At 40.2% G+C, this 26,335-nt stretch overlaps 1 protein-coding gene across 6 annotated transcripts in view; it reads right to left on the bottom strand.

Annotated features, from left to right (window-relative positions):
- The window catches only part of dati (datilografo), a 1,344,633-nt gene that overhangs the window by 1,067,224 nt on the left and 251,074 nt on the right, over positions 1-26,335 (bottom strand). Inside the window, exon 1 of one of the 6 annotated variants that reach the window (XM_053784638.2) lies at positions 23,275-23,500. The exons of 4 other annotated variants lie outside the window; for them this stretch is intronic. Coding sequence is in view for 1 of the 2 variants with exons in the window: in XM_053784637.2 (XP_053640612.1) it covers positions 21,716-21,850 (135 nt within the window). In the remaining variant the exon portion in view is untranslated. Of the gene's footprint in view, positions 1-21,715; positions 23,212-23,274; positions 23,501-26,335 lie in introns of those variants that run through there. One more of the 6 variants, XM_053784637.2, reaches the window with a different exon arrangement.

Here is a 26,335-nt window from a genome sequence, read left to right as displayed (position 1 = left end):
ATCTTTGGTTAGGCCTCATTTAGATTATACTGCACAGTTTTGGTCACCGTATTACAGAATGGATATAAATGCTCTGGAAAATGTACAAAGGAGGATGACAAAGATGATCGTGTATCAGAAATCTTCCCTATGAGGACTAAGGATCTTAAATCTGCACCCTCTCGAAAGGCGTAGAATTTGGGGGGAATATGAATGTGGTGTATAAATGGAAAAGAGGAATAAATAAATGGGATCTAAATAACGTGCTAAAAATATCTATCCGAGACAGGACTCGCAGCAATGGTTTCAAGTTGGAAAAATTCAGATTCAGGAAGGATACAGGAAAGCACTGGTTTGGTAATAGAGTTGTGGTTGAGTGGAACAAACTCCCGAGTACCGTCATAGAAGCTAAAACGTTTTGTAGTTTTACAAATAGGTTACATAAACACATTAATAGGCGTGGGTGGGTTTGAGTTGAACCTGGGTAGCTTGTGCTAGTAGGCCTGATACCTTGCTCCTTCCTTAAGTGGATGTGGCCTGGACCTGACTAGGCTGGGTCAGTGGCATAAGCCGGTACGCGACTTCGACCTGCCTCGCATGGATCAGTAGGCCTGTTGCAGTGTTCCTTCTCTTATGTTCTTATGTTGTGTGTGTTCTGAGGTGATGGGTGCTGCTGAAGTGTGTCCTGAGAGTGATGGATGCGGTTGTGATGTGTAGTGATGGTGATAGGCGAGGCACTGAGAATGATGGGTACCTTCTCCACTGAATGTCTTTCTACGCATGTATCCCTCTGTTGATTTGTGTACTACCTAATATTGTTCATGTACAGTTTTTTTTACGAGCCTATTTATTTATCCTGCCTGGAGTCTACCTGGAGGGTATTCCGGGTATCAATGCCCCCGCGGCCCGGTCCATGACCAGGCCTCCCGGTGGATCAGGACCTGATCAACGAGACTGTTACTGCTGGCCGCACGCAATTCAACGTACGAACCACAGCCCGGCTGATCCGGCACCATCTTTAGGTATCTGTCCAGCTCCCTCTTGAAGACAACCAGGGGTCTACTGGTAATGCCCTTTATTGCTGGTGGGAGGCTGTTGAACAATCTTGGGCCCCGGACACTTATTGCGTTTTCTCTTAGTGTACCAGTGACGTCCCTATTTTTCATTGGGGGTATGTTGCATCGCCTGCCAAGTCTTTTGCTTTCGTATGGAGTGATTTCTGTGTGCATATTAGGGACCAGTCCCTCCAGAATCTTCCAGGTGTAGATTATGATACATCTCTCGCCTGCGCTCCAGTGAGTACAAGTCAAGTGCTTCCAGGGGTTCCCAGTAGGTAAGGTGTTTGATGGGACTTATACATGCAGTAAAGGTTCTCTGTACATTCTCTAGATCTGCAATTTTACCTGCCTTGAATGGGGATTTTAAAGTACAACAGTATTCCAGCCTAGAGAGAACAAGTGATTTAAAAAGGATCATCATTGGTTTGGCATCTCTTGTTTTGAATGTTCTCATTATCCATCCTATCAGTTTCCTCGCAGATGTGATAATGGCACTGTTGTGGTCCTTGAAGGTGAGTTCCTCAGACATTACCACTCCCAGGTCCTTCACATTACTTTTACGCTCTATTGTGTGATTAGAGTTTGTATTATACTTAGTCCTAGTTATTATTTCCTCCGGTTTTCCATAACGGAGTAGTTGGAATTTGTCTTCACTGATCATATTGTTCTCTGTTGCCCATTGGAAAACTTGCTTTATATCTTCTTGGAGCTTTGCCGTGTCCTCAATGGATGACTCTCTCATGCAGATCCTAGTATCGTCTGCAAAGGATGATACAGTACTATGGTTTACATCTCTGTCTATGTCTTATATGAGAATAAGGAACAGGATAGGTGAGAGTATTTTGGCTTGCGGGACAGTGCTCTTCACTATGGCAACATCTGATTTAACTCTGTTTACGACTGCTCTTTGTGTGCGATTCGTTAGAAAGTTGAAGATCCATCTGCCTACTTTGCTAGTTATCCCTTTAGCACGCATTTTGTGTGCTATTACACCATGGTCGCACTTGTCAAAGGCGTTTGCAAAATCTGTGTATACTACATCCGCATTCTGTTTGTTTTCCAGTGCATCTAGGACCATATCATAGTGGTCTAGCAGCTGCGAAAGGCAGTTGAAATATATTTCTTTGAATATGTATGGACGTACGTGTGTGTGTGTGTGTGTGTGTGTGTGTGTGTGTGTGTGTGTGTGTGTGTGTGTGTGTATGTGTGTGTGTGTGTGTGTGTGTGTGTGTGTGTGTGTGTGTGTGTGTGTGTGTGTTTGTGTGTGTGTGTGTGTGTGTGTGTGTGTGTGTGTGTGTGTGTGTGTGTGTGTGTGTGTGTGTGTGTGTGTGTGTGTGTGTGTGTGTGTGTCCAATTCTCATAACTACGTGATTGCTAGAAATCCAGGAAGTTTGCATTTGTTAAATTTACATGTATATTTATTGTCTACTGTTATTTCCATTAGTCTTCCGCTTCTTGGAAAATGATTCCTCTTATAATCATGATCAAAGCATTTAATTTTCATAACATCGTGCAGAAACAAGTATAATGAACTGAACAGCATACATTGTACCGCAGACAGGGCTTGTTTACATCTGTTGTCGCTACTGTCCAAGGTTTTATCTTATGTTTGTACGAGACGTCACTGACGCCAACGCCAACAGAATTCTGATATACGGAAGAATGGATAGAGAAAATTATATATCCACTTTTGGTGGAGTTGGAGTTTGGGTCAAGGAAAACTAACACACTCGCCATCTGACTTTGCCTCTTCATAATCTCAAAAAATTATCATAACAGGAGATAATAGACTTCGCCTGTAAAAGAGAAGGGGAAATTCATAAGCGAAAGGCAATTGGTGTTAATTTTTAAGAGCGATTAACTATGGTGCTCGACTAAGCAAGAACAAATTATCTGGAAGTTTTCCGTACTGATCCATTACTCCGGTCTTTGTGATCACGTTTCAAAGATTTTTTTTTTCCTTTTCAAAGCGTGTCACAAGCGAGTGACCATCTTGTTAATTTTTACACGCCTCGCAGATGACCCCCACTTCTTTGTATCATCGCTTCTCATCGTTCTCTATCTCAATTTCTCTCCTATTACGTTACATTGTTGCACGAGTGATCTTCGATTTTTATATATCTCATTATTTTGAAAGCTTTTGCTTCATCCAAGTGCAGAACTAGTTCCGGTTTCCTGAGTACGTACAGGCTTTCATGCACGTCATGATTCATAAATAATCATAACTGCTTTATATAATGCTCTCGCCCAGAGAAAAACAAAGGGTCATCTCGGAGATATGAATGTTAAATGGACACCTTCGAAAAAATAGCGCTTAAAAGATTAACATCTTTTGCACATGAAACATCTCCAACCAATGCCACACTTCTGCATATTTAAAAATCTCGTGTTGACAAGGGCTCTGCATACACGGCTTTTTCTCCGGCAGCGAGCCAGGGTCCAATCAGCGCAGAGGACGCCTGATGGCTAGCCAATCAGCGGAGGGCTTCAGGTCACTACAAGACACACCTTTTCCGGCGTAGTACTTGGGGCCTGTTCCTTGCTAAATAAATCCTTCAGCGCTCCTTCTTAAGTGGTAAACGGTCAGAGTCTTAATGAAAACCCGAGGGATAATAATAAGCAAAGGCTGCTTAAGCGCCAAACTAGTCTAGCTATCAATTCGATTAGCAAACTGGATTATTAAGTGGATTACGAAGTCAGCGGCTAGTTTGGCCGAAGTTTCTCGGGCGCGCTTGCTGGGCGGGAGCAGCTTGTTGGCTGGTCGCCTCTTTCCCCCACCGCGCACACCCTACATCATTTTTATTTTGCTCCGTTTCGCTTTTTCTTTCTGATTTTAGGCATTATTTAACCACTAAACCCAAACTCGCGATGCATGTTAAATATTAGCACCACACTGGGTACCCCGTGAACGAAAAAGCTAAACAGACTCAAAATTCTCACACAAAAAAATATTAGTTTGCGAATTTTGAATATATAATAGGCACCTAAAAATTGGGAGGGAAAGGAAATAGTCCTCCATATATAAGCAATAGATACCCACGCCAACAGCCAAAGATAAATTGAACTCCAGAATATACAAAGGATAATAGCAAAAGTACGAGGAATCACGGTGTAAACATCGACAGAAGTGCCCAATAATAACTCTCATGGAGGAAGAAAATCAGATTAATTAATCTGTATATTTCGAACCCCCTTCTGGGATCCTCTTCTACTGAAGAGGATCCCAGAAAGGGGTCGAAATATACAGATCAATTCATCTGAGTTTCTGTCTCCATGTTGATTATTATTGAGCATGGGCAAGTGTTCATTACTCTATAGTTATCCATCGACAGAGGTACTGAGCACCTGTAAGGTTATACGCAAGTTGTTTGTATTGTCACTGGCACGACACATTAGACGGGTGATCTCTTGCACAAGGACTCTGTTGCCCCCTGTTCGTTTTCTCTCGATTATAACATTAACAGAGAAGCGTTAATTAACACTTAACTGTTAATTAATTTTACTCAATATTTGATATAATTATTATAGACAAATGATTTCTTAAATTACTTATGGCTTTCAAAAATGTACAAATATAATGGACACAGATGTCTCCAATATGACATTTTATTGTGGCAACGTTTCGCTCTCCAGGAGCTTTGTCACATTAGTACATCTGTGTCCATTTACCTAACATTTCTGTTGGTAATTCTACCATTATTACTGGCACTTAATTGGCATACAGCGCCTAGGGTACCGAGGGTAATCACATTTTTCACGATGGAATGGAAGGGTACTCTAATTACTTGGATCAACAGCCGTTCGTCATCCACTTGAAAGACTTTCTCCCGAACGCTAAAAGAAAAAGAAAAAGGATAGAGGACGGATCAAAGGCAGGTTTTGTCTAGAAATTTTTGCAATACAACAACCATGAAAATTTTGGAAATTACAAAAAAATATAGTGACATAAGAGATAATTGTAGTTGCTTTCATAAACTGAGACCTTAAATGTAATGCAGAAAACTTTAAAACAATAATTTAGTTTGGAAACAATGTGAATAGGTAAAACTTACTATTTTGGCTTAAATAGTAACGCTCTTCTTGCCGAATAAGGCAAGCGAAAATTTGTGTATGAAATAATTTCGCAAAAATCATTCTGAACCTAACGAAAAAATATATTTCATTGTGTGTGTTTATTATTAAATTATTGTAAACTTATCTAAAATATATTTAGCTGGATTAGGCTAAAATAGATTGCATTTGTTATAATAAGGTTAGGTAAGTTTTCTACGGTTTCTTTGGTTACAAATTATTAATTTTTACATTAACATTAATGAAAAAATATATTTTAAAGGTGTAAGAGAATTTTTTAGAAAGGACTTAGTTTTAAATGAATTCTTGTTAACTGACCAGTTTTTCCTATTCGGCACGACATTATATATATGTCGTGCCGAATATGTAAAACTGGTCAATTAGCAAGAACTCATTTAAAATTAAGTCCTTTCTGAAATTTTCTCTTATACGTTTAAAGATATATTTTTTTTCATTAATGTTAATGCAAAAATTTTTAATTTTGCACCAAAAGAATCTTAGAAAACTTACCTAACCTTATTATAACAATAACAATTTATTTTAGCCTAACCCAACTAAATATATTTTAAATACGTTTACAATAATTTAGTACTAAACAAACACAATCAAATATATTTTTTTCGTTAGGTTCAGAATGATTTTGGAGAAATTATTGCATACACAAATTTTCACTTGTCCTATGTGGCAAGATTAGCGTTGCTATTTAAGCCAAGATCGCAAGTTCTGCCTATTCGGCACGACATATATATATATAAGCCATCGAATACAAAATATTGTAAAATTATATATCTGTCTGGAGAAATATAATTATAATCGTCCTGAACACTTAGTATCAATAATAACAGAACATATACATTACCGTTAATTATTCTGATTGATCTAATTTACCTGGTCACATTATCTACACTCAAATATAATACCAAACAATTTCACTAAAATGTCACTTTGGAAAATCATTTTTTAATAATATAGCTAAAAGGAGAAATAATTAATCATGTCAAAACATTGAAGATTGATACTTAATATTTTTTTATATAATTCCTCCCAAATAAAACCAAATAATTATATATATATATATATATATATATATATATATATATATATATATATATATATATATATATATATATATATATATATATATATAAATTATCGAATGAGAAATAGAATGAGAGTAAAAATTATCAATTTCTTACCTCACTAGTAAATTTTTGTTAAGGGATAAGATGCAAAAATTTTAGAAATTTTGTATTTTCCTGTTGTTCAACAGTCAGGCAGTTAATTACAAAATGTTTTATTGAAAATAATTTGTTGCATGTTTTTTTTCTTATTCAATTGAATAAATAATTTCTTTGAGAAGTAAAACTTTTTAATTTGCCAAATTCTGACATTTTTGCAAATTGTGACTGATGTAAAATGTTCAGAACCAATTTTAATTATTCAGTATAGATATATTTATTATAATTATTAATATACACAAATAATTTTTTGAAAATACTCGGAGTTTTCAGAAATGCACAAATATAATTTTGTTTTGAAACATCGGCTATTTCTAAGCAAGATAAAGGTGCTGCAAAGAAGGAAGCATTCACCATCACTCGTGCAATACCTTTCTTACCAGGAGTGCACGGATTTTATAATTCACATGACGTTTAAACAGCTACCACTCCACATGTCCTTCAGAGTGCAGGCGCAGTACTTCCCACCTTCAGAAGTTTTTTTTTTTTTAAGCGGCTTCAATGATTTATGGACAATTATATAACTTCTTGACAAACGTGTGTGAAGAACGTGTGGTGATGAAGAACGTGTCCAACCCCTGAAGAAGAGTGTATGGACACGAACGTATCCTAGCCCTGAAGAACAGCGTGTCAAGACCCTGAAGAACAGCGTTTCACGGCCCTGAAGAACAAAGTGACCTGGCTCTGACAAATAGTATTTTGGCCCAAAACAACAAAGTGTTCTGGTCCCAAACAACAGTTCTAGTCCCAAACAACAAAGTGTTCTAGTCCCAAACAACAAAGTGTTCTAGTCCCAAACAACAAAGTGTTCTGGTCCCAAACAACAAAGTGTTCTAGTCCCAAACAACAAAGTGTTCTGGTCCCAAACAACAAAGTGTTCTGGTCCCAAACAACAAAGTGTTCTGGTCCCAAATAACAAAGTGTTCTGGTCCCAAACAACAAAATGTTCTGGTCCCAAACAACAAAGTGTTCTAGTCCCAAAACAACAGTTCTAGTCCCAAACAACAAAGTGTTCTGGTCCCAAACAACAAAGTGTTCTGGTTCCAAACAACAAAGTGTTCTAGTCCCAAACAACAAAGTGTTCTGGTCCCAAACAACAAAGTGTTCTAGTCCCAAACAACAAAGTGTTCTGGTCCCAAACAACAAAGTGTTCTAGTCCCAAACAACAGTTCTAGTCCCAAACAACAAAGTGTTCTGGTCCCAAACAACAAAGTGTTCTGGTCCCAAACAACAAAGTGTTCTGGTCCCAAACAACAAAGTGTTCTAGTCCCAAACAACAAAGTGTTCTGGTCCCAAACAACAAAGTGTTCTAGTCCCAAACAACAGTTCTAGTCCCAAACAACAAAGTGTTCTGGTTCCAAACAACAAAGTGTTCTGGTCCCAAACAACAAAGTGTTCTGGTTCCAAACAACAAAGTGTTCTAGTCCCAAACAACAGTTCTAGTCCCAAACAACAAAGTGTTCTGGTCCCAAACAACAAAGTGTTCTGGTTCCAAACAACAAAGTGTTGTGGTCCCAAACAACAAAGTGTTGTGGTCCCAAACAACAAAGTGTTCTGGTCCCAAACAACAAAGTGTTCTAGTCCCAAACAACAAAGTGTTCTGGTCCCAAACAACAAAGTGTTCTGGTCCCAAACAACAAAGTGTTCTAGTCCCAAACAACAAAGTGTTCTGGTCCCAAACAACAAAGTGTTCTGGTCCCAAACAACAAAGTGTTCTGGTCCCAAACAACAAAGTGTTCTGGTCCCAAACAACAAAGTGTTCTAGTTCCAAACAACAAAGTGTTCTGGTCCCAAACAACAAAGTGTTCTGGTCCCAAACAACAAAGTGTTCTGGTCCCAAACAACAAAGTGTTCTAGTTCCAAACAACAAAGTGTTCTGGTCCCAAACAACAAAGTGTTCTAGTCCCAAACAACAAAGTGTTCTGGTCCCAAACAACAAAGTGTTCTAGTCCCAAACAACAAAGTGTTCTGGTCCCAAACAACAAAGTGTTCTGGTCCCAAACAACAAAGTGTTCGGGCCCTAAAATGCAAAATATTCAAGCCCTGAAGAAGAAAATATTCAGGTCCTGAGGAACAATATGTCCGGACCCCTAAGAACAAATTTTTCTGGCACCGAAGAATATATCTCAGCAGTTGAAAAAACCGTATTCCACTCACTATAGAACAGCGTGCGGTGGAAAATGAATAACAGCGATGAAAGTGTCTTTTAATCATCCGGAGTGTTCTTGCAATATAAGAAGTGCATTCTAAAAGCAAAATATATAATAACGGAAAGCAAAATAAGCGTGAAATGTGTTTAGATTCTGATAGTGTACTCGTATGGTGGAAAGTGCTGAGTATTGGTAGAAAGTGCATCACTAAATAGTGGAAAGGGCACCATTAGTGATGGAAAGGGAATCATTAACAAAGTAAAGCGAGTAATTAATGATAGAAAATGCATCAATAATGGTGGAAAGGACATCATTAACGATGCAAAGGGGATCATTAATGATGAAAATTCTATACTAATGGAAAGTACCCATTTGCCTGTTCTGCGAGCTCTAAACATTGTAAAAATCTCTCGTCGGTCGATGCATGCAAGGAATGAGATGAAAGGCTGAAAAACCACCTGCCTGAAGGCTGGCTGCCTTGGACCAAAGCGTCTAGCGTTAGCTGAGCGCCAAGTTATTGGACCAGTGTGGTACAGTTGTAGAGCACTGTGTACCTTGTTCCAAGGTTCGTAGGTTCGAGTCTCCGTAGACCTGAGATTATAGTGTTTGTGAATATATATATATATATATATATATATATATATATATATATATATATATATATATATATATATATATGGGGGAGAGATAGGATGATAGCTCTAAGCCTTTCGTGTTGCAATCAACACATCATCAGGAGCTTGCAAAGTTGGAAAAAAAAGGATGTCCAAGCCAACACAATCCCAGAGGATGTATTCACTGGACTCCAGTGAATACATCCTCTGGGATGTATTCGCTAGAATCCAGTGAATTTATATATATATATATATATATATATATATATATATATATATATATATATATATACACACACACACACACACAGAAAGATAGATAGATGGTCACTTCAGGCAACCCACTGTGGAAGTGCTCCCAGGTGGCATACAATTCCGCATGTATCACCCACGGTGGGAGAATGCGTCTTCTTATGGAGAGAAAGGATTAGCTTGTGGGTCCCATTAAACAAACACTGGCACACATAAATTGGCCATTAACCCTCTTACACAACAATTACAGCTTACAAACGTTCGTTACCACACATTACTGGTCATTAACGCTCACACATATTAATTAGTACAGTTAAACTGTAATCAATTGATGCCATTTGAAATTGGTATACAAAAAATCAGAGGCTGTAGCAATTTGAAAACATTGTGATGTATTTTGCAGTGCTTGATGATTCTGTCAAATTCTATTATGTGTTCATTTAGATTAATTAATTTCTGCTGCTTTGTTCTATATTTTTTTTTTGTTATACACTGCACCAAATAAAAAAAATTATTTTTTCTCTTTTATTTTTAAGGGATTTGATTTTGTTTGATAATTAGCATTTTTTACAGATAATGATTCCTTATAATGAGGCTCATTGCTTCCACGATGCCTGTGTGCTGTGCCTAATGTTACAATGAAAGAAATGTTATGAACACGAGCAATGACTAGTGCACAAAATCGTATTTATTATTATTATTATTATTATTATTATTATGAGGAATAGCTAAGCTTGTATGGGACGCACAGAACGAGCCTGGCCCAAGGCCGAGCTCCGAGAGTAGAAAAACTTTAGCAACTCAAAAGTATATCAAAGGAATGATCAGAAGACGATTGGGAGGTAGCTCTAATTCCTCTAAGCCCTTCACTAGTATCAGAGCACCCACTCTCCCTGCCCCTTGAAGAGTGAAATGTGTAGAAAAGAGAAAACAAAAGTACACCCTCAGCAAGAATTGCGCATCAGTGAGCAGTGTCAGGTTAGGTTAGGTAAGATTTGTCAGGAAACTGGGCAAGTGTTTCCTGAAGCGGGTCTTAGTCTTATCCTGACTCGCAGCAGCGGGTCAGCATACACAGAGCGTATACATAGTGTATGATGCATCGACGCATAACTTAGCATACCCCACAAGCTGATTCAGTGTGGCATCTCGATTTCTCTGCTTATTATCAATAGATCAACAGAGTGGTGTACTGTGAAGAGACGACAGTTACGTGTATATATATAAAATATATAATATATATAAATGCATCCACAAAACTCTTAATACATGCCCATAAACCCAAGTAGAACATAATCAAGTTCTACACACACAAACGTAGTTCCAATAAAAGTTTTCTGAAACGTATCCGTCTTGACACTTGTCAGCGATGAACTATTTCATGCACGATATTAATCACACTGCGGTAAGGAAAGAGGCAACGACCCGGATGAGGAATTGGTTGGAGAGAGGAAGTAGTAGGATTTATACATTTCTTCGAGGAAACGGTGGAGGCAGATGTCATCAACAGTTTGAAGAATAGGCATGAGATGGCTCAATCCAGAAATGTAGTGATCTAAGGTACTCCAATTATTATAATCAAGGGGAAGCGCTAAACCCGTAGGATTATACAGCGCCTGGGGTGGGTGGGGGGGTGAATGTGGAAGGCATTCAGGCTTAATTCGGGGAACTGGAGCAGAGATCCGATTCCCTAAATCAAGAGCCCCTCACTAACATCAAGGAACCTTCCCTGAGGGGTAAGGTACTCCAAGTGCATGACACTAGATCTGTTGGGGTATTCGATAGTTTCGGCAATTGCACGTGATTGTGTTAATGAAATTGCTACTGTTTGCCACGTGGATACTCTCGTTATTTGTTTACTAAAACATTGCCAAAAATCAACACAAGGTAAACAAAAGAAAAATCGGGTTGCAAATGGCTGACGACGCAGACTAACTGTGGAAAAGGGCACTTGTGTATAGTTGTGGATATTTATACAAGAGCAACGTTTCGCTACGAGCGGCTTCAGAAGACTCATGTCGCCACTCGTGGCGAAACGCTTCATTTAATATCCAGAACTGTACACAGATGTTATTTTCAGCAAAAACAACAAATAATTTACATATCACGAACCATATCCATAATTCATTCCAAATCACTGGTTGGAAATTGCGATTTTTTTTTGACAAAAGAGCAAATATCCCCTCAGCAAGAGATATACTATATTCGATATGAGACAAGTACCCTATGGAGAGAGAGAGAGAGAGAGAGAGAGAATGAGATTATAAACCTCTGGAATCCCACCTCTGCGGTAAGGTGAGAATGCCTGGGATGGGAGGCAGGGAAGTGAGAGGCAGTGCCAAGATCACTGGCTCGACCGCAATAACCACACCTAGGTAAGTACACACAAATACACTAGTTTACAACTGTCTTTCCCTATGGAATATCAGGTGCTCTCCTCCTCCCTTATTTAGCCTCAGTGCCTACCTTGTCGTCACCTTGACCCCTGATGCCAGTGCCAACATGCCAGCATTTCACTTGATCACAGCCTCCCACTAACACTGACCACATCCCCCCTCCCCACTTCACCTGACATCTCCCACTTCGCCTGACTATAGCCCCGTTCCCACTGACCACAGATCTTTCCCCTCCCCCCTTACCCCCGACAACCGCCCACTCCCCCACCCCGTATTTCTTGGTTGCCTGACCACCCCAACAAATTTGATTCTTATTTATAGCTGTAGCACATACGATGTGACATGTGGGATTATTGTGCGTTTTGTAACGAACCACAATCATTAATTCAGTCATTCAAGCTATCTCTCGCTGTGTGTGTGTGTGTGTGTGTGTGTGTGTGTGTGTGTGTGTGTGTGTGTGTGTGTGTGTGTGTGTGTGTGATACCCCTGGGAAAGTGTGGTAGCCGCCAGCCTTGTATGCTTGCCCACCCGTCTGCTTGTGCAAGTGCATGAACTCTGCTTCTAAGAACTGTTCACTGTTCAAGCAGGACCATATTCATGGACATCAAGAAAACATTGTATACACACACACAAACACTGATCTCAGGCCGATGGAGACTCAAACCTACGAAGGTTCTTAAGTTCGAATCTCCTTCGGCCTGAGATTAGTGTTTGTGACTATTTTGCCTGTTCTGCGAATTCTAAACACACACACACACACACACACACACACACACACACACACACACACAGCGAGGGAGCTGTCACAGAGTTGTCAGGAAGTGGAATAGCCTGGGTAGTAATGTAGTGGAGACAGGATTCATACATAGCTTTAAGAAGAGGTATGATAAAGCTCACAGAGCGGGAAGAGTGACCGGGTAGCGGCCAGGTGAAGAGGCGGGGCCAGGAGCAGGGGCCCGCAGCCACAACAAGGTGAGTACAACTAGGTGAGTACACACAGACAGACACACACACACACACACACACACACACACACACACACACACACACACACACACACACACACACACACACACAAATATGAAAGAAAAAAGCCACGGTGAAAAAAATATGCAGGCAAACCTGAGGGTTTTCATGTGTTTACACACACATCTTCAGAGAAATAGGAAGGAGAGGCACGAGAAGCACATTTTATGCTACAAAGTGATGTGATACCTCACTCAGAGGTGACAACTCCCTCAGTGAGGTGCAACCTCACTCAGTGAGGTCTCAAAGTGCACTGTTGGAGGCCTACTGGTCTGCATATAACAGAAAAACTGCTTCCATTAAAACAGCAAATTCCAAATATGTTTATATTTTAATATAAGCATTAATGTCCTACCAAAAAGAGAAAAAAAAATGTATACAGGAAATGTCAAATTAATCAGACCATCAACTTAGAAACATTAGAATGGAGAAACAATGCAGCAGGATCACCTGTCCCCTCCATGAAGGTTACTCCATAAAAAGCCACCTTCCCACATATACATTTGTTCATCATATCTAATAAGTTAAGACAAACTGTTCTTTTGACACTGGACACAATCAGTATTTTTGTGAAAAATATTTTCACCTTTAATATTATAAGCAATATTCTGAACTATAAAATATTCAAGTTTATAGATGCCAGAGCTCATATTTGAAATATGTTGTGCATCATGTTTAACAAATGATTATTCCACATTTTGTTGAATTAAATTACGTATAGGTAATTCTTTGGTATTAATTCAATCTACACATTGGCCTGTATCCCTTCACATGAATGAACAAACCACTGGATTTTTGTTGTTTAATTCTGGTCTCAAGTAACTTACCAGTTTGTCCTAAATAACAGCTATCACAACTTTAACGAAGAATGGAGTATACACAACCCAAAAAATCTTTGGGATAATTTTAAATTAATGTTTTACAGTGCTGTCATACGTAAGGTTTTAACATTGAGGTATTGAAGAGCTTGTGGAAGATGCAAGACACTTATTATATGCTAGAACTAACAAGTTTAAGATTATAATCAGTGTTCGGCTCTTTCTTGTACAACTTATTTTTAGCTTTACGAGCATAGTTTTATCAATAAATCTTCTAGGATATTGTAAGTCAGAAGAAATTTCATAGATTTTTCTAACTTCTCCATCATATATTTCAGCACTACATGTCCTAAGGACTCTTAAAATCATATAAATACGCTCTGTTTAACTTATTGGTTTTAATCATAACCATAATTTTTAAAAGGGTGGAGGGGTAAGCCAGCGGAAGGCCTCTGTCACGTGACCAAAAACTCCAGCTGTGGGTCATAAAACTAAGACCAGCGTCAGGAAACACTTGTCTTGTTTCCTGTCAAATCTAACTCGTTTGGTGATCCGAATAGTAATGTATTTATGAACAAATGTTCGATGGTTTACCATAAACATTGAACTTACACGTTCTACCAGACTTATAGAGATTTATGTCCAGGAACTGATTTTTTCCGTTTACCTGGAAGGGACCAGTGAGTTTAATCTGTGTAAAAAAAATCAGGACTTTCATTATAAAACTCACGAAATCGTAATGACACGAGTTTTGAGACACACTGATCGCGGGTTCAAACCCCACCCGTGGTATGGTTTCTTTCATTAAATGACCACAGAGTACATCATCCACATACCTCAACCATTTGGTATCTCTGGAAACCATGTTTTAGAGTCCTTTGATATCAAAACATTTCATGCACAAATTACCCAATATAGGAGACAAATAATTATCCGTAGTCATGCTAAATTTCTGTAAATATAATTTGCCATTGAACACTAATTCACAGTGAAACGCATATTAAATCAATATGATTACAGTGCAAGAAAAGATTATATTTTTGGTTGATAAGGAAGTCCAACAGGTCATCTAGTGTATCTTCTGACAAAAAGCTTAAACAATTAACAAAATCCTTTCATAAATACTGTAACTTCAAACCTAAAAATGTTTGAGTCACAAAATAAAAAAAAACTCAATATATTCACTGGCTTCCCAGTTTATATCATCCAGAACTAGAAATGTTATATATATATATATATATATATATATATATATATATATATATATATATATATATATATATATATATATATATATATATTATATATATATATATATATTATACATAATATATATATAATATATATATATATATATATATATATATATGTATATATATATTTTATATATATTTTATATATATTTATGTATATTATATATATTATATATATATATATATATATATTTTATATTATGTATATATATATATATATATATATATATATATATATATATATATATATATAAATCTCATGGTCTATTTTTCGTAACTTTCAGGAATGTTAATATTTAAACTGTAATAAGTTACTTATTAATTAGAATTTATATCAAGTATATACTGTACTATATATATATATATATATATATATATATATATATATATATATATATATATATATATGTGGGGGAAATGTTAAACCAGTAACAAACATACACCGCATGGGAAATGGGAGGCAGTCAGATTTGACCCATGAAAAGAGGGAAGGGAAGGGGGTAGCTCCAATTCCCTTGATCAAGAGCCCTTAACCAGTATCATGACACCCCTCCTTGACGGGGAAGGTAGTAGATGTATTCTTGTCTACTGTTATATCTGCCAAGTTAATGGTAAAATGGTAATTAGAAAATAAATGTTATTGGTTCAGTCTTTTCAATTACATTTTCTAGCTTATGATTTAATTAGTTGTTAATCTCAACACACACGGTTCCCAGTTTGTTATAAAAATCTAACATTTCATCGGTGCAGCCTCATTAAAGCTATATTTCCTAGATCTTGTGATTTTGAAGGATTCTGCTTCAATTTTAGGGATTCGAAAATTTATACAGATTATGGTAGTTCTTTAGGGTACAAAATTTGCATTTTTTTCATAGACTTGAAAAGGATGACACTACTTGTCTATATGATTCGTATAGCCCAAGTAGGGCCGGATTATGGCATGGGCATCAGGGGCTGTAGCCTAGGGGCCTCAGCCAGCTGGAGCCCAGGGGCCTCCGCCAGCTTGAGGGCCTCCAGAGATGCTCAACAACAACTTACAATTTCCGAATGTTATGGGGAAATTTGGTTCCAAGAAATTACGCAAAACAAATGGTTTAACTTTAAAAGTGGTTACCCTTGTAAAAATTAATTTAATATTTCTTTAACTTTTTTTTCCCTTCTGAAAATATCACTGGTGTCCTCACAGTACCTGTAGTCCAGGAGCTACGAAGTTTTAATCTGGTTCTGATCCCAAGCAATGGGTAGCTTGCTACTATATAGTAGTGCTGTGTATTGTTAAAGATCGCTGCTGGAACGACTTACAACCCTCAATACCATGACTGTTATAATTCACATCTAACCCACAGTACAGTGGATGGAATAATTCACAACCTACAATACAGTGCCTGGGACAATTCACAACTTACAATACCGTGACTAGGACAATTCAAAACTTACAATACCGTGACTAGGACAATTCCGAACTTACAATACCGTGACTAGGACAATTCAGAACTTACAATACCGTGACTAGGACAATTCACTGCCTACAGTACCCTGACTGCGTCAATTCACAACCTACAATACCGTGATTGGGACAATTCCTAACTCGCAAATCGAAGAGGAAGCTTAAAACGATGTTTCGGTCCGTCGAGAACCATCATCGAGGCACTAAACTGGGCCACAACGACCGAAATGTGGTCTTAAGTGTTCTCTTTGAAGTGTGAATCTTAAGTCCAACAACTGGCAGCAAAAATAACAAATACATTTAACAACATATACAGCCACCAAAAAGTAAAAAAAAAAAATGGCTTAGTCAAAATATTAGAAATCATGTTCGAGGCATTTTTTTACACAAAATGTCGAAAATAAGTCAATTAAAGAAATTAAAGACACACACTAGACACATATAATAATTTAATAGTCCCTAACCCAAAATACATATGAAATAATATGACTAATTTAATCCCTACTCAATACATTTTCAATACAATTGTCTCAAAAAAAAAAGAAAAAGAAAAAACTACCCATGAAGCGTCTGGTGCATACGAAATTCCTCAGGATTTTTTTAATCAGTCATGCATAGAACAAACGGATAGAAATATAAACAACAGAGTATATGTTATGCTTTACACCTCATTCTGTGCCTATATATACCCCTCTGACCCGGGTGATGAAGCTCCGGGCCATGAAGACCCGGGTCAGGACCCGTCCTGACGGACCTCTGTGTACCTGTCCCTGTAGTGCTTGTAATGGCTTGACAAAGCTCCTGGAGAGCGAAACGTTGCCACAATAAAAATATCACATTAGCTGCACTTGTGTCATTTTACCTAACATATTGTCGATAATTCTGCCAACATTACACTAAATAAACATGATCTGTTACATAAGCATAAATGTTAGATGAACATGAGAGATGTTAGATGAACATGAGAGATGTTAGATGAACATGAGAGATGTTAGATGAACATGAGAGATGTTAGATGAACATGAGAGATGTTAGATGAACATGAGAGATGTTAGATGAACATGAGAGATGTTAGATGAACATGAGAGATGTTATATACACATTAGAGATGTGTTCGATATGCGTGAGACAGTTCTGCAATTTTTCCATGGTTGGTGTTGAAAAAAAATTGCAGATCCAGCCTTTTTTTTTTTTTTAAGTGTATCACTCTGTTGAGAGATTAATCAAGTCATGATTTGATAGAAATTTGCATGGAACTAAATGTATTCCCTATAAAGGCTTGTTAAACAACGCCTGTCTATTCGTTTTCCACTACTGTGGGCAGGTCAGGATCCAGTTCTACAGAGAGTTTATAAATAATCTACGTAATATCAATTGGGAACCTGCCTTTACTCTCAATAAAACAAAATATAAAAAACATAAGATCATGAGAAGGAAGGAGCACCGCAGCAGGCCTACTGGCCCAAGATAGGCATGCCTAACTCACCCACAGTTGCAAAATCCTCGAGTATATTAATAGTGAATCACGACCCAGTTTCAACATCACACAAACCCAGTGGAAATCTGACACTGCCCAAGTCCTGAGGTCACTTCCTCCTTATCCAGAGTCACGCAGTGTGACCTGTTATGGCATATGTGAGAGGGAGAGTTATACAGCACTAACATTATGTTCAAATGTATTGTTTGTCTGTAGGCGCGTTTGTCCCACTGATGAGCGTTTATTAAACTTGGTGGGAGTAGTTTATGTGTGACGTGTGAGGTAACAAGATGTAATGGTTGAGAATGGGAGGCTGAAGTGTCCTAAAACTATGCAAGGGCAGTGCAAATATCCAGAGTATTTGGGAGAGAGAGAATGTGTATTATTTTAGTGTGTGTGTGTGTGTGTGTGTGTGTGTGTGTGTGTGTGTGTGTGTGTGTGTGTGTGTGTGTGTGTGTGTGTGTGTGTGTGTGTGTGTGTGGGCGCGCGTGTGCGTGTTTATGTTTCTGTAGGGCTTAAATTTATAGTTCTTGGCTTTGCCTAAAGGATCCTATCATGTGTATCCTTGAAGCTATGTATACTATTTGCCTCCACCTCTTCATCAAGAGCGATCCACTTACTCTCCATCGTAAGACTGAAAAAGTACTTCCTAACGTCCCTATGTCTCACCTGTGCCTGTAGTTTCCGTTTATGTCACTTGGTTCCCTCTTCTTGCATCACATCCACGTGCAATAATTCATCCTATAAAATCCTCAGAGAATTTTGTATGTCATGATTATATCCACCCTGATTGTCTCTTCCTGTATTACTAAATAAAATGTCTCAAGTCTCTATTAATAGTCAATTTACATCAACTCAAGTACCAGTCGGGTTACGAATATGTTCTTCTCTTTCTCGTTCAGATCATTTCTCTTTCTGAACATGCTGATGCTGAAGAAATATTTCAGACTTCACTGTTTGAATTCACATCATTAGCTCTTATGTAAAACACATGAAACTCATCGCCTCTCAGCCAAGTCATTTGAGTATTTAATATGTCGTGATCATGTCTTCCCTGATTTTCTTGTTTTCTGTTTTGCTAGGAAGTTCAGTTCTTCATTCTTCAAAGGTTATTTCTCCTAATTTCTTGATGAATCTCATTCTTGTTTAAGTGTGGGCTCTATACTGCTGATGCAAACGTTACAATGAACCGGACACACTCGTGTGATCTGTTTGCAGATCTTCAGTGGCATTTTTTAGGTTTGGGATAAAGTTTTACTTCTGCCTTCCTGTCTTTCCTGGCTAGACACTGCATATCTTTCATTGTAATCCCAATTCCCGCTGTTCTTCAGGTCATGAACTCGCCTATCTCTTAATAATTTCATTTCCTCTAGTCATTTTTTTTATCTCATTCCACTTCTGTTTCTCTCTCTCTCTCTCTCTCTCTCTCTCTCTCTCTCTCTCTCTCTCTCTCTCTCTCTCTGGGATTTCTTCCAATAGGAAGTTGATACTTAAGATTGTGTTGTGGGTGGCACTCGGCGGCATCTCGCTGTCCATTTCTCGTCTATCAGATGCGTTTAAGGTAACTGCCAGATCCAGTCATGATGTTTCATATACTCTTAATGTGATCGCATCTCTGAGATGCTCACACAGGAAGTTTTTCCATCAAATTGTCCCTGAGCTTTGCCATCCAGTTGCCTGGTCCTCTATGTGGCTCCTTGTTCTCTTTATTCCCTTCTTGACGAAGTATTTCTTGATGAGTATATCTGCCATGGTATGGTAGGCTTTATCACTTCGGAAGTTTTGTTTGCCATTGCCCTAGAGTTCTTGTCCTCCTGTTCTCTGCCTCATGGTATTTGGTGAATAGGTGTAGATTATTATCCCTTTTGTTATGGGTCCCCGGTCACTATTATATGTATGTAGTCATTGAATTAGCTTCTGTTTATCACTCTCAGATTCTCAAAATGTCACTTGTTTTTACTTGCTACTCAATCACATTATTTCCCAAGTTTTCTTTTTTTTTTCTTTCTTAAGTACTTCATACCACACTGAAAATATTGTTTATATGAATTTTGTCTCCCTGTGGACTGTGATGTCTGCCATTAGTTTCATTTTTCATTATTTTTTATTTTTTTATCTTCATGCATCTGTACCGTAATTTGACTTCTCTGTCTTTTGTGTTTTGATTTGTTATATCATAGTTCGTTTTACAGGTTGTTAATTGAAAATGAATATTCGTGGATAGGATAGTAATAGGTTGGGTTAAGGATGAGGAGTGCTTGTGGTTTGCGTTTTGGTATTAGTTTATGAGATTTCCGAGGACGAGGGCATACTAATAAGTGTGTTAGAGGAGAGTACGTATAGGATGTACATGGTGGTATGCTGATACCGACAGATTTTGGAAGAGGATACTGTGTACAGTTCAGGACATTTATTAAATGTGAATGGATGCTACCTTTTCCACAGAGTGCATGTAGTTAGATGGGAAAGAGTTGGGAGAGGGTTTTATGGGAAGGTGGGGAAAATAGGAGGGATTGCTTCTCTTCTAGGAAAACTCTGCTTATGAGACGGGGTGGACAGGGATTTTTCTTCCCTGTTCTATTGCCCATTTCTCCATTTAGCGTTATCTTTTGTATGTCCAATCCATCAATTGCTCTGTCTTCCTTCTGATCCAGTCTGGTTATAAAATACACATGTCTGAATCTTCATTTTTGCTATTGGTTCGTTTTTCACCCTAAGATTCTGTTTATCATAAATCTAATGAAAGAACCACTTAACAGAAGTCGATTCTATCAGACAGCTTATCACCTGGTTTATTTCCTCCGTTCCGTCTGTGCTACATATGTTTCCTCTCATTTCTTTTTCATCCTCCCTTCTCTCCAGTTTTGATTTGGCACCATCAGTCAGATAGTAAATCATACACCTTCCTCCATCATTCATCTGGCTGATAATCCAGATTGTCCCTTCCGTCGTCAACAGTTCTCTCGTGGTCATCTCTCTCTTGTACTGTCTGGTCTCTTGTGTGAAGAGGTCCTAAAATATTGTTTTTCTCCATTCTCAATTGTCGCATATTCTCTTCCAATCCCTAGGACTGACCGACTGCTACAATGCACCCAAAATTCGCATTTAGAAGAGGACCCACGTAACGATATTCGGTCCATCCTGACCTGAAAATGGTCCAGAACGGACCGAAACATCAGAAGATTCATTTGCTAAATGCTGGTTTTTGGTGAATTGTTCCAGCAACGCTACTGCGACTTATTTAATCTCCACCTCTCACAATAATCCATCTTTCTCACTCCCCACCTTCCGTCCTTACTTTTAAACCTATCCTCTTTCTCCTAATGTCGGGCACTTACCTTTATATACCATACTTCGTGTTTCTAAATCTGGCTACTGCTCTGTTATAATGCAGTCACTACCCTCCTTTTATGCTCTTTCATTACACGTATGACTCTAGGATTTCTACGACCTTGTTCCACTTTCAGTGAGTTCGTTAAGGTTAGGTGACCAAGTACATGTGGGTGTAGTATGAGATGGAGGTATTGTAAGGCAGTGTAGTGTGTTGGGTGGGTGGTGTGGTGTGTAGGTGGTGTGGTGTGTAGGTGGTGTGGTGTGTAGGTGGTGTGGTGTGTAGGTGGTGTGGTGTGTAGGTGGTGTGGTGTGGAGTTTGTGTGTGGTGTGCTATGTGGATGGTGTATTGTGGTGTTTGGCTGGTTGTATAGTGTTGAGTTGCGGTGTGTGTGTGTGTGTGTGTGTGTGTGTGTGTGTGTGTGTGTGTGTGTGTGTGTGTGTGTGTGAACATACTACATACATATGCGTGTTAAAACTCCTAGACAAAATCACGAGTTGTCTTCCTCTTCTGTGTTAAATATCCCTTGTGAGGTGACACCGATCGTCGACTGGGCGGAAGCCGCCCACTTAATAGGCGGTGACTATGCCTACTATAACAATAGTTACCATGGGCGGTGGAGGTTGGTGAAATCTGAGGAAGTCGGGCAGGTGGCCGGGGTACTGGTGGTGGGCGTGCGTAGGCGTATGAGAAGTGGGCGGGTGAGCGTAATTCCCACCCAGCCGCCCGTTAGGTAGATCCATTTTGCTTCCTGGTTCAAGTATTGTTGAAGTGGGCTGGTATAGGTTTAGTGACTGTTGTGGGTTAGTTGGAGTGGGCTGGGATTGGTTAAGTGACTGTGGGTTAGATGGGATAAGTGAGGGTTATTGCAAGAGATTGGTTGGGTATATTATGGGTTGTTAGTGGGCGGGTGGGTGGTGAGTGGGGCTGGGAAGACTGATAGGGGATTACGAATGAGTGGGCATATGTGAATGTAAGGTGGTGGTGGTTGGGGAAGGTAGGTAGTAGTAGTCGATGGCATGTGGTAGTGGTGGTAATGTTGGAGAGCAAGTGGTGATGGTGGTGGTGATAATGTTGGAGAGCAAGTGGTGGTGGTAATATTGGAGAGCAAGTGGTGATGGTGGTGGTGGTGGTAATGTTGAAGAGCAAGTGGTGATGGTGGTAATGCTGGAGGGCAAGTGGTTATGGTGGTGGTGGTGGTAATGTTGCAGAGCAAGTGGTGATGGTGGTGGTGGTGGTAATGTTGAAGAGCAAGTGGTGATGGTGGTAATGCTGGAGAGCAAGTGGTGGTGGTGATGGTGATGGTGGCGGTGGTAATGTTGGAGGGCAAGTGGTTATGGTGGTGGTGGTGGTAATGTTGCAGAGCAAGTAGTTATGGTGGTGGTGGTGGTGGTGGTAATGTTGGAGAGCAAGTGGTGATGGTAATGATGGTGGTAATGTTGGAGAGCAAGTGGTGGTAATGGTGGTGGTTTAGTAGGACTGATGGTGGTGGTTTTGGAGGGCTGGGGGAGGTAGTTTTGGAGGGTAGGGGAATGTTGGCGGGGATGGTGGTGAAGGGTAGGTGGTGGAGGGCAGATGGTGAAGGGCAGGTGGTGAAGATCAGGTAGTAGAGGACAGGTGGTGGTGGGACACAAGGACATGTGTCTACATCTTCAGACAGTGTCCATCACACGAATGAACAGCTACAGTCAACTTGTTGTTGTTGTTGTTGTTGTTGTTGTTGTTGCTGCTATCGTACGCATGAGGACTTGAAGACAACGTGTGCGCTCAGAGTGGGTGTCTTGTACACCCAAGGAAAGTGGGCGTGGGCGTCTTGGCAGCGGGTGTATCCCCTTGTACCCCAAGAAGTTAGGCCTTCTTCAGTCGGGAGCTTCAAAGCACGGGGCAGGAAAATAGGGCTAAGAGTGGATGAAAGTTTAAACACGGTCCACCGGGCGTGCCAGTCACGGATACTCCGTGTCACACGTCCTCCTACTGCTGTTGCAGGCGTGTATGCCTTCGCAGGAGTTTCCTAAGACACGACAAGTTCACAGCACGACACAAAGATCACACAAGCACCGCGAGCAGTGCGGCAGACACGGCGCCTGCAGCAAAAATACCCCGTGCCCTGACGTTTTTGAGAGTCGTGCCGTGATAAATACTCGTGATTTTTACTAGAAACTGTTACCTAATTGGCAGTAGTGATCAGAGGTGAGGATGGGTGGCGGGGCAGCGGCGGGGCCGTGGGCGAGCCAGGGCGGTGGGTCAACTTAGACCTGGTCAGGGGTGACTAAGGTGAAGAACCCTGCAGGATTGTTGTGGTCATGCTCCGTCTCCCACTCCCACAATCCCCCTCTCCGAATGCTATCATCTGAAACGCGACGAGATCATGTGAAAAGTGTATGCCCGGGTGCATGCCCCTTCGCCGCAGTGGTGTGGGGCAGCACCTACCAGGTCCCCCTGGTTGCCCCAGTCACTCTCTCTCTGCTTGCTGCCCGCCCCGCGGCTCCTGCCCCAGCTATGCCCCCACCCACAACACTAACTGCCCCACCTTCCTCTGCCCCTCCCGCCGACCTACACCACTGACCCTACACCACAGTGATGCCCAAGAACCATAATAGTAAAGAACAGCGTGTGCAGGTAGTCATGGTCACGGGGTGAGGGTGAACGCAGCAGCGTCTGGCGCTTATCAGTCTAGTGTGCAATGCAGGCCAGCTCGCCACACAAGTTCCTCGCTTACACACACACACACCAGGAGCTTCATCACATGTGGATTTCAGCTTGCAGTGGCCACCCCATGGGCCATCATGGCCATACCTCAAGCCTCTCGGCCCAGGGAGTATACGGAGACATTAGACAATGTGTTAAGACTAGCAATGCAGGTTGGGAGAAGAGGGTGAGCGCTTAAGAGTGGCTTGATCGTCCCCGGGCGGGTGAGGCAGAGAGGGCTGGGAGCAGCGGGATATGGGCGTACGGGCGGCATGGTGGCGTCATGGGGTGTGAAGTACGCTCTCTCTATCTGTGAATGAAACCCGCCTGGCGTAGGTGGTGGTTGGACTTGCGCAGTTTAACATATGGTTGCTGGTTTGCGGCTTGTTGGTCGGTAGGTAAACCAGCGGCCGCCGCCGCCGCCTCCCATACAGCGCGCCGCGCCCAGAGACACGATAAGAAAAAAATAAGAAACAGATCAATTAAGTTGGTTGCCTAAACCTTGAAATAACACAGCGTCTACAAAACTGCAAGGCAGAAATGTAACTCAAATGAATTTATTCAACACTAACTTGCAAAGCAACAACTTCAGAAACAGAGTTTCTACCGTCAAGAAATTGCACCCCACAGTTCCATAATAATATTCCATCAGAGTCATCGAAAGTGCAGTTAAAACTCTCTCAAGTCAAAAACTAGCGTAATCTTTCTTGTAGCATCGTGCAGCAGGCAGCCAGCTTCTCCTCCTCCTCCTCCTCCTCCTCCCCCACCAAGCTTCTTTCCCCCAACACACCTCCTCTCCCCCAACACACCTCTTCACCCCCAACTCCCATTTCCACGCCCCTAACCCTCCCAAAGTGATCCTGGAGCCCGCCCTCCCGTGGCTGCGTTTCCCCCCGACTCCGCCCCGTGTTACTCCCGCTTCCCCCACCTCCCTCTGCAACTGTTGCTTCCACCAGTGCTGCCAACCTTCGGATTCTCCATGCCTCCTACCGTCTCTCCCCCTCCTCTCTCCCTCTCCATCATCCCTCCCAACCCATCGTCCCTCACCCCCAACCAAGGCCCGACTGGCTGGCTAGCCGGACCAGAGAGAAGGATAAGTTCCTGAAGAAGTCCGCTTACCGACTCTCTCGCTACCACATACATATACACTGTCCATTGCTTGAAAGAAAATACTGACAATTTCTTTCGTAAATGCTGAAAATATAATATATATTTGAAGTAGTAACAGTGTATAAGGTAGTAATGCAGGGCAAAAATTTCTTCTTGGGCAGACACTAAGAATTGCTTTGCTTACCGACATCAGATACCGTTTTCACTTGTTTTGGAAAATCTAAATAATGCAAACAGAGGATTAGTGTGTGTATAGATGGTATGTGAAAAAATCTTTTATTCGTTCATAGAAGCACCACACACACACACACACACACACATATTACTGTAGGTGGGATCTGTGTGAGTATAGATCACATGTGAAGAAATCTTGTATACATCGATAGAAGCACCAGACACACGGATATAACTGTAGGTGCAGATGCTAGAGAAGGGAGACACGGTAACCGCCTATCTCTGTGTTTTGAAGACTGAGGCTTAGTCCAAAGTACATGGTGCAATGAACAGTACTCGTACAAATTTACATGACTGCTTATACGGTACTAGAATCAACACACAGTACATGACCTGGATGGTACTGGGATCAACACACTATACATGACGATCTTGAGGGCACTGGAATCAGCACAATATGAAGTCCTGGAAGGCACTGCAACGCACAGTACGCCATGACCTGGATGGTGCAACTGGAACTGCAACAGTACATAAAGACTAATGCACACTACATAATGGTCTGGACAGTGCTGGAAACAACGAAAGAGTACTGAAAATGTATAAAGCGTTGCAAGGGAGTTCTCTACCAGCCAGTGCATATTATTTCAAATCTGGTAAGTTAGTTCATGTTAATACTTAAAACAGATGAACAATCGTGGAAGTATAGCATGTATATAACATATATGAAAAATAACAGAACAGAAACACCATACATTGTTATATACATGCAACGGAATTACACTCTCCACTTATCAGGCACTATCCCAGTTTGTAGTGATATGTTGAAAAGATTAGCCGAAGGTTTGCTAAGTTCCTCTTTACATTCCTTTAAAACCCTTACAAATAATTCAAATCTTACCACAAGGCTAAAGAAGCGAATTCCAAACACCATATATTAGCATATACTGTATAACCAAAGTAAATACCTGGTGTATATAGGTGATCTGGTTCAATAACAATCACTATATGGGAAGAACGACTTAGCTTAAAACTATCATATATTCTTTTAACAATGATTGTAAGAAGTCCTGGAATTCTGTTTGGATTACCAATAGATAATTTTTTACCTGTCACTCCTATTTCAACAATTGATTTGCTCACAAAAGTTGTCTTGTGGAGCGTTCCAATTCTCTCCAGGTGTAATACTATGTTTTATCTGGCTCTATATCTATAGTTGTTTTCATTTTGCTCTATATAAAACTGATGTTTTTTTTATA

The sequence above is a fragment of the Cherax quadricarinatus genome, chromosome 60 (genome assembly GCF_038502225.1).
Source record: "Cherax quadricarinatus isolate ZL_2023a chromosome 60, ASM3850222v1, whole genome shotgun sequence".
In the NCBI taxonomy this organism is placed as follows: domain Eukaryota; kingdom Metazoa; phylum Arthropoda; class Malacostraca; order Decapoda; family Parastacidae; genus Cherax; species Cherax quadricarinatus.
Note: the sequence above shows the minus strand (reverse complement) of the source record. Positions and strands in the feature narration are given on the sequence as shown.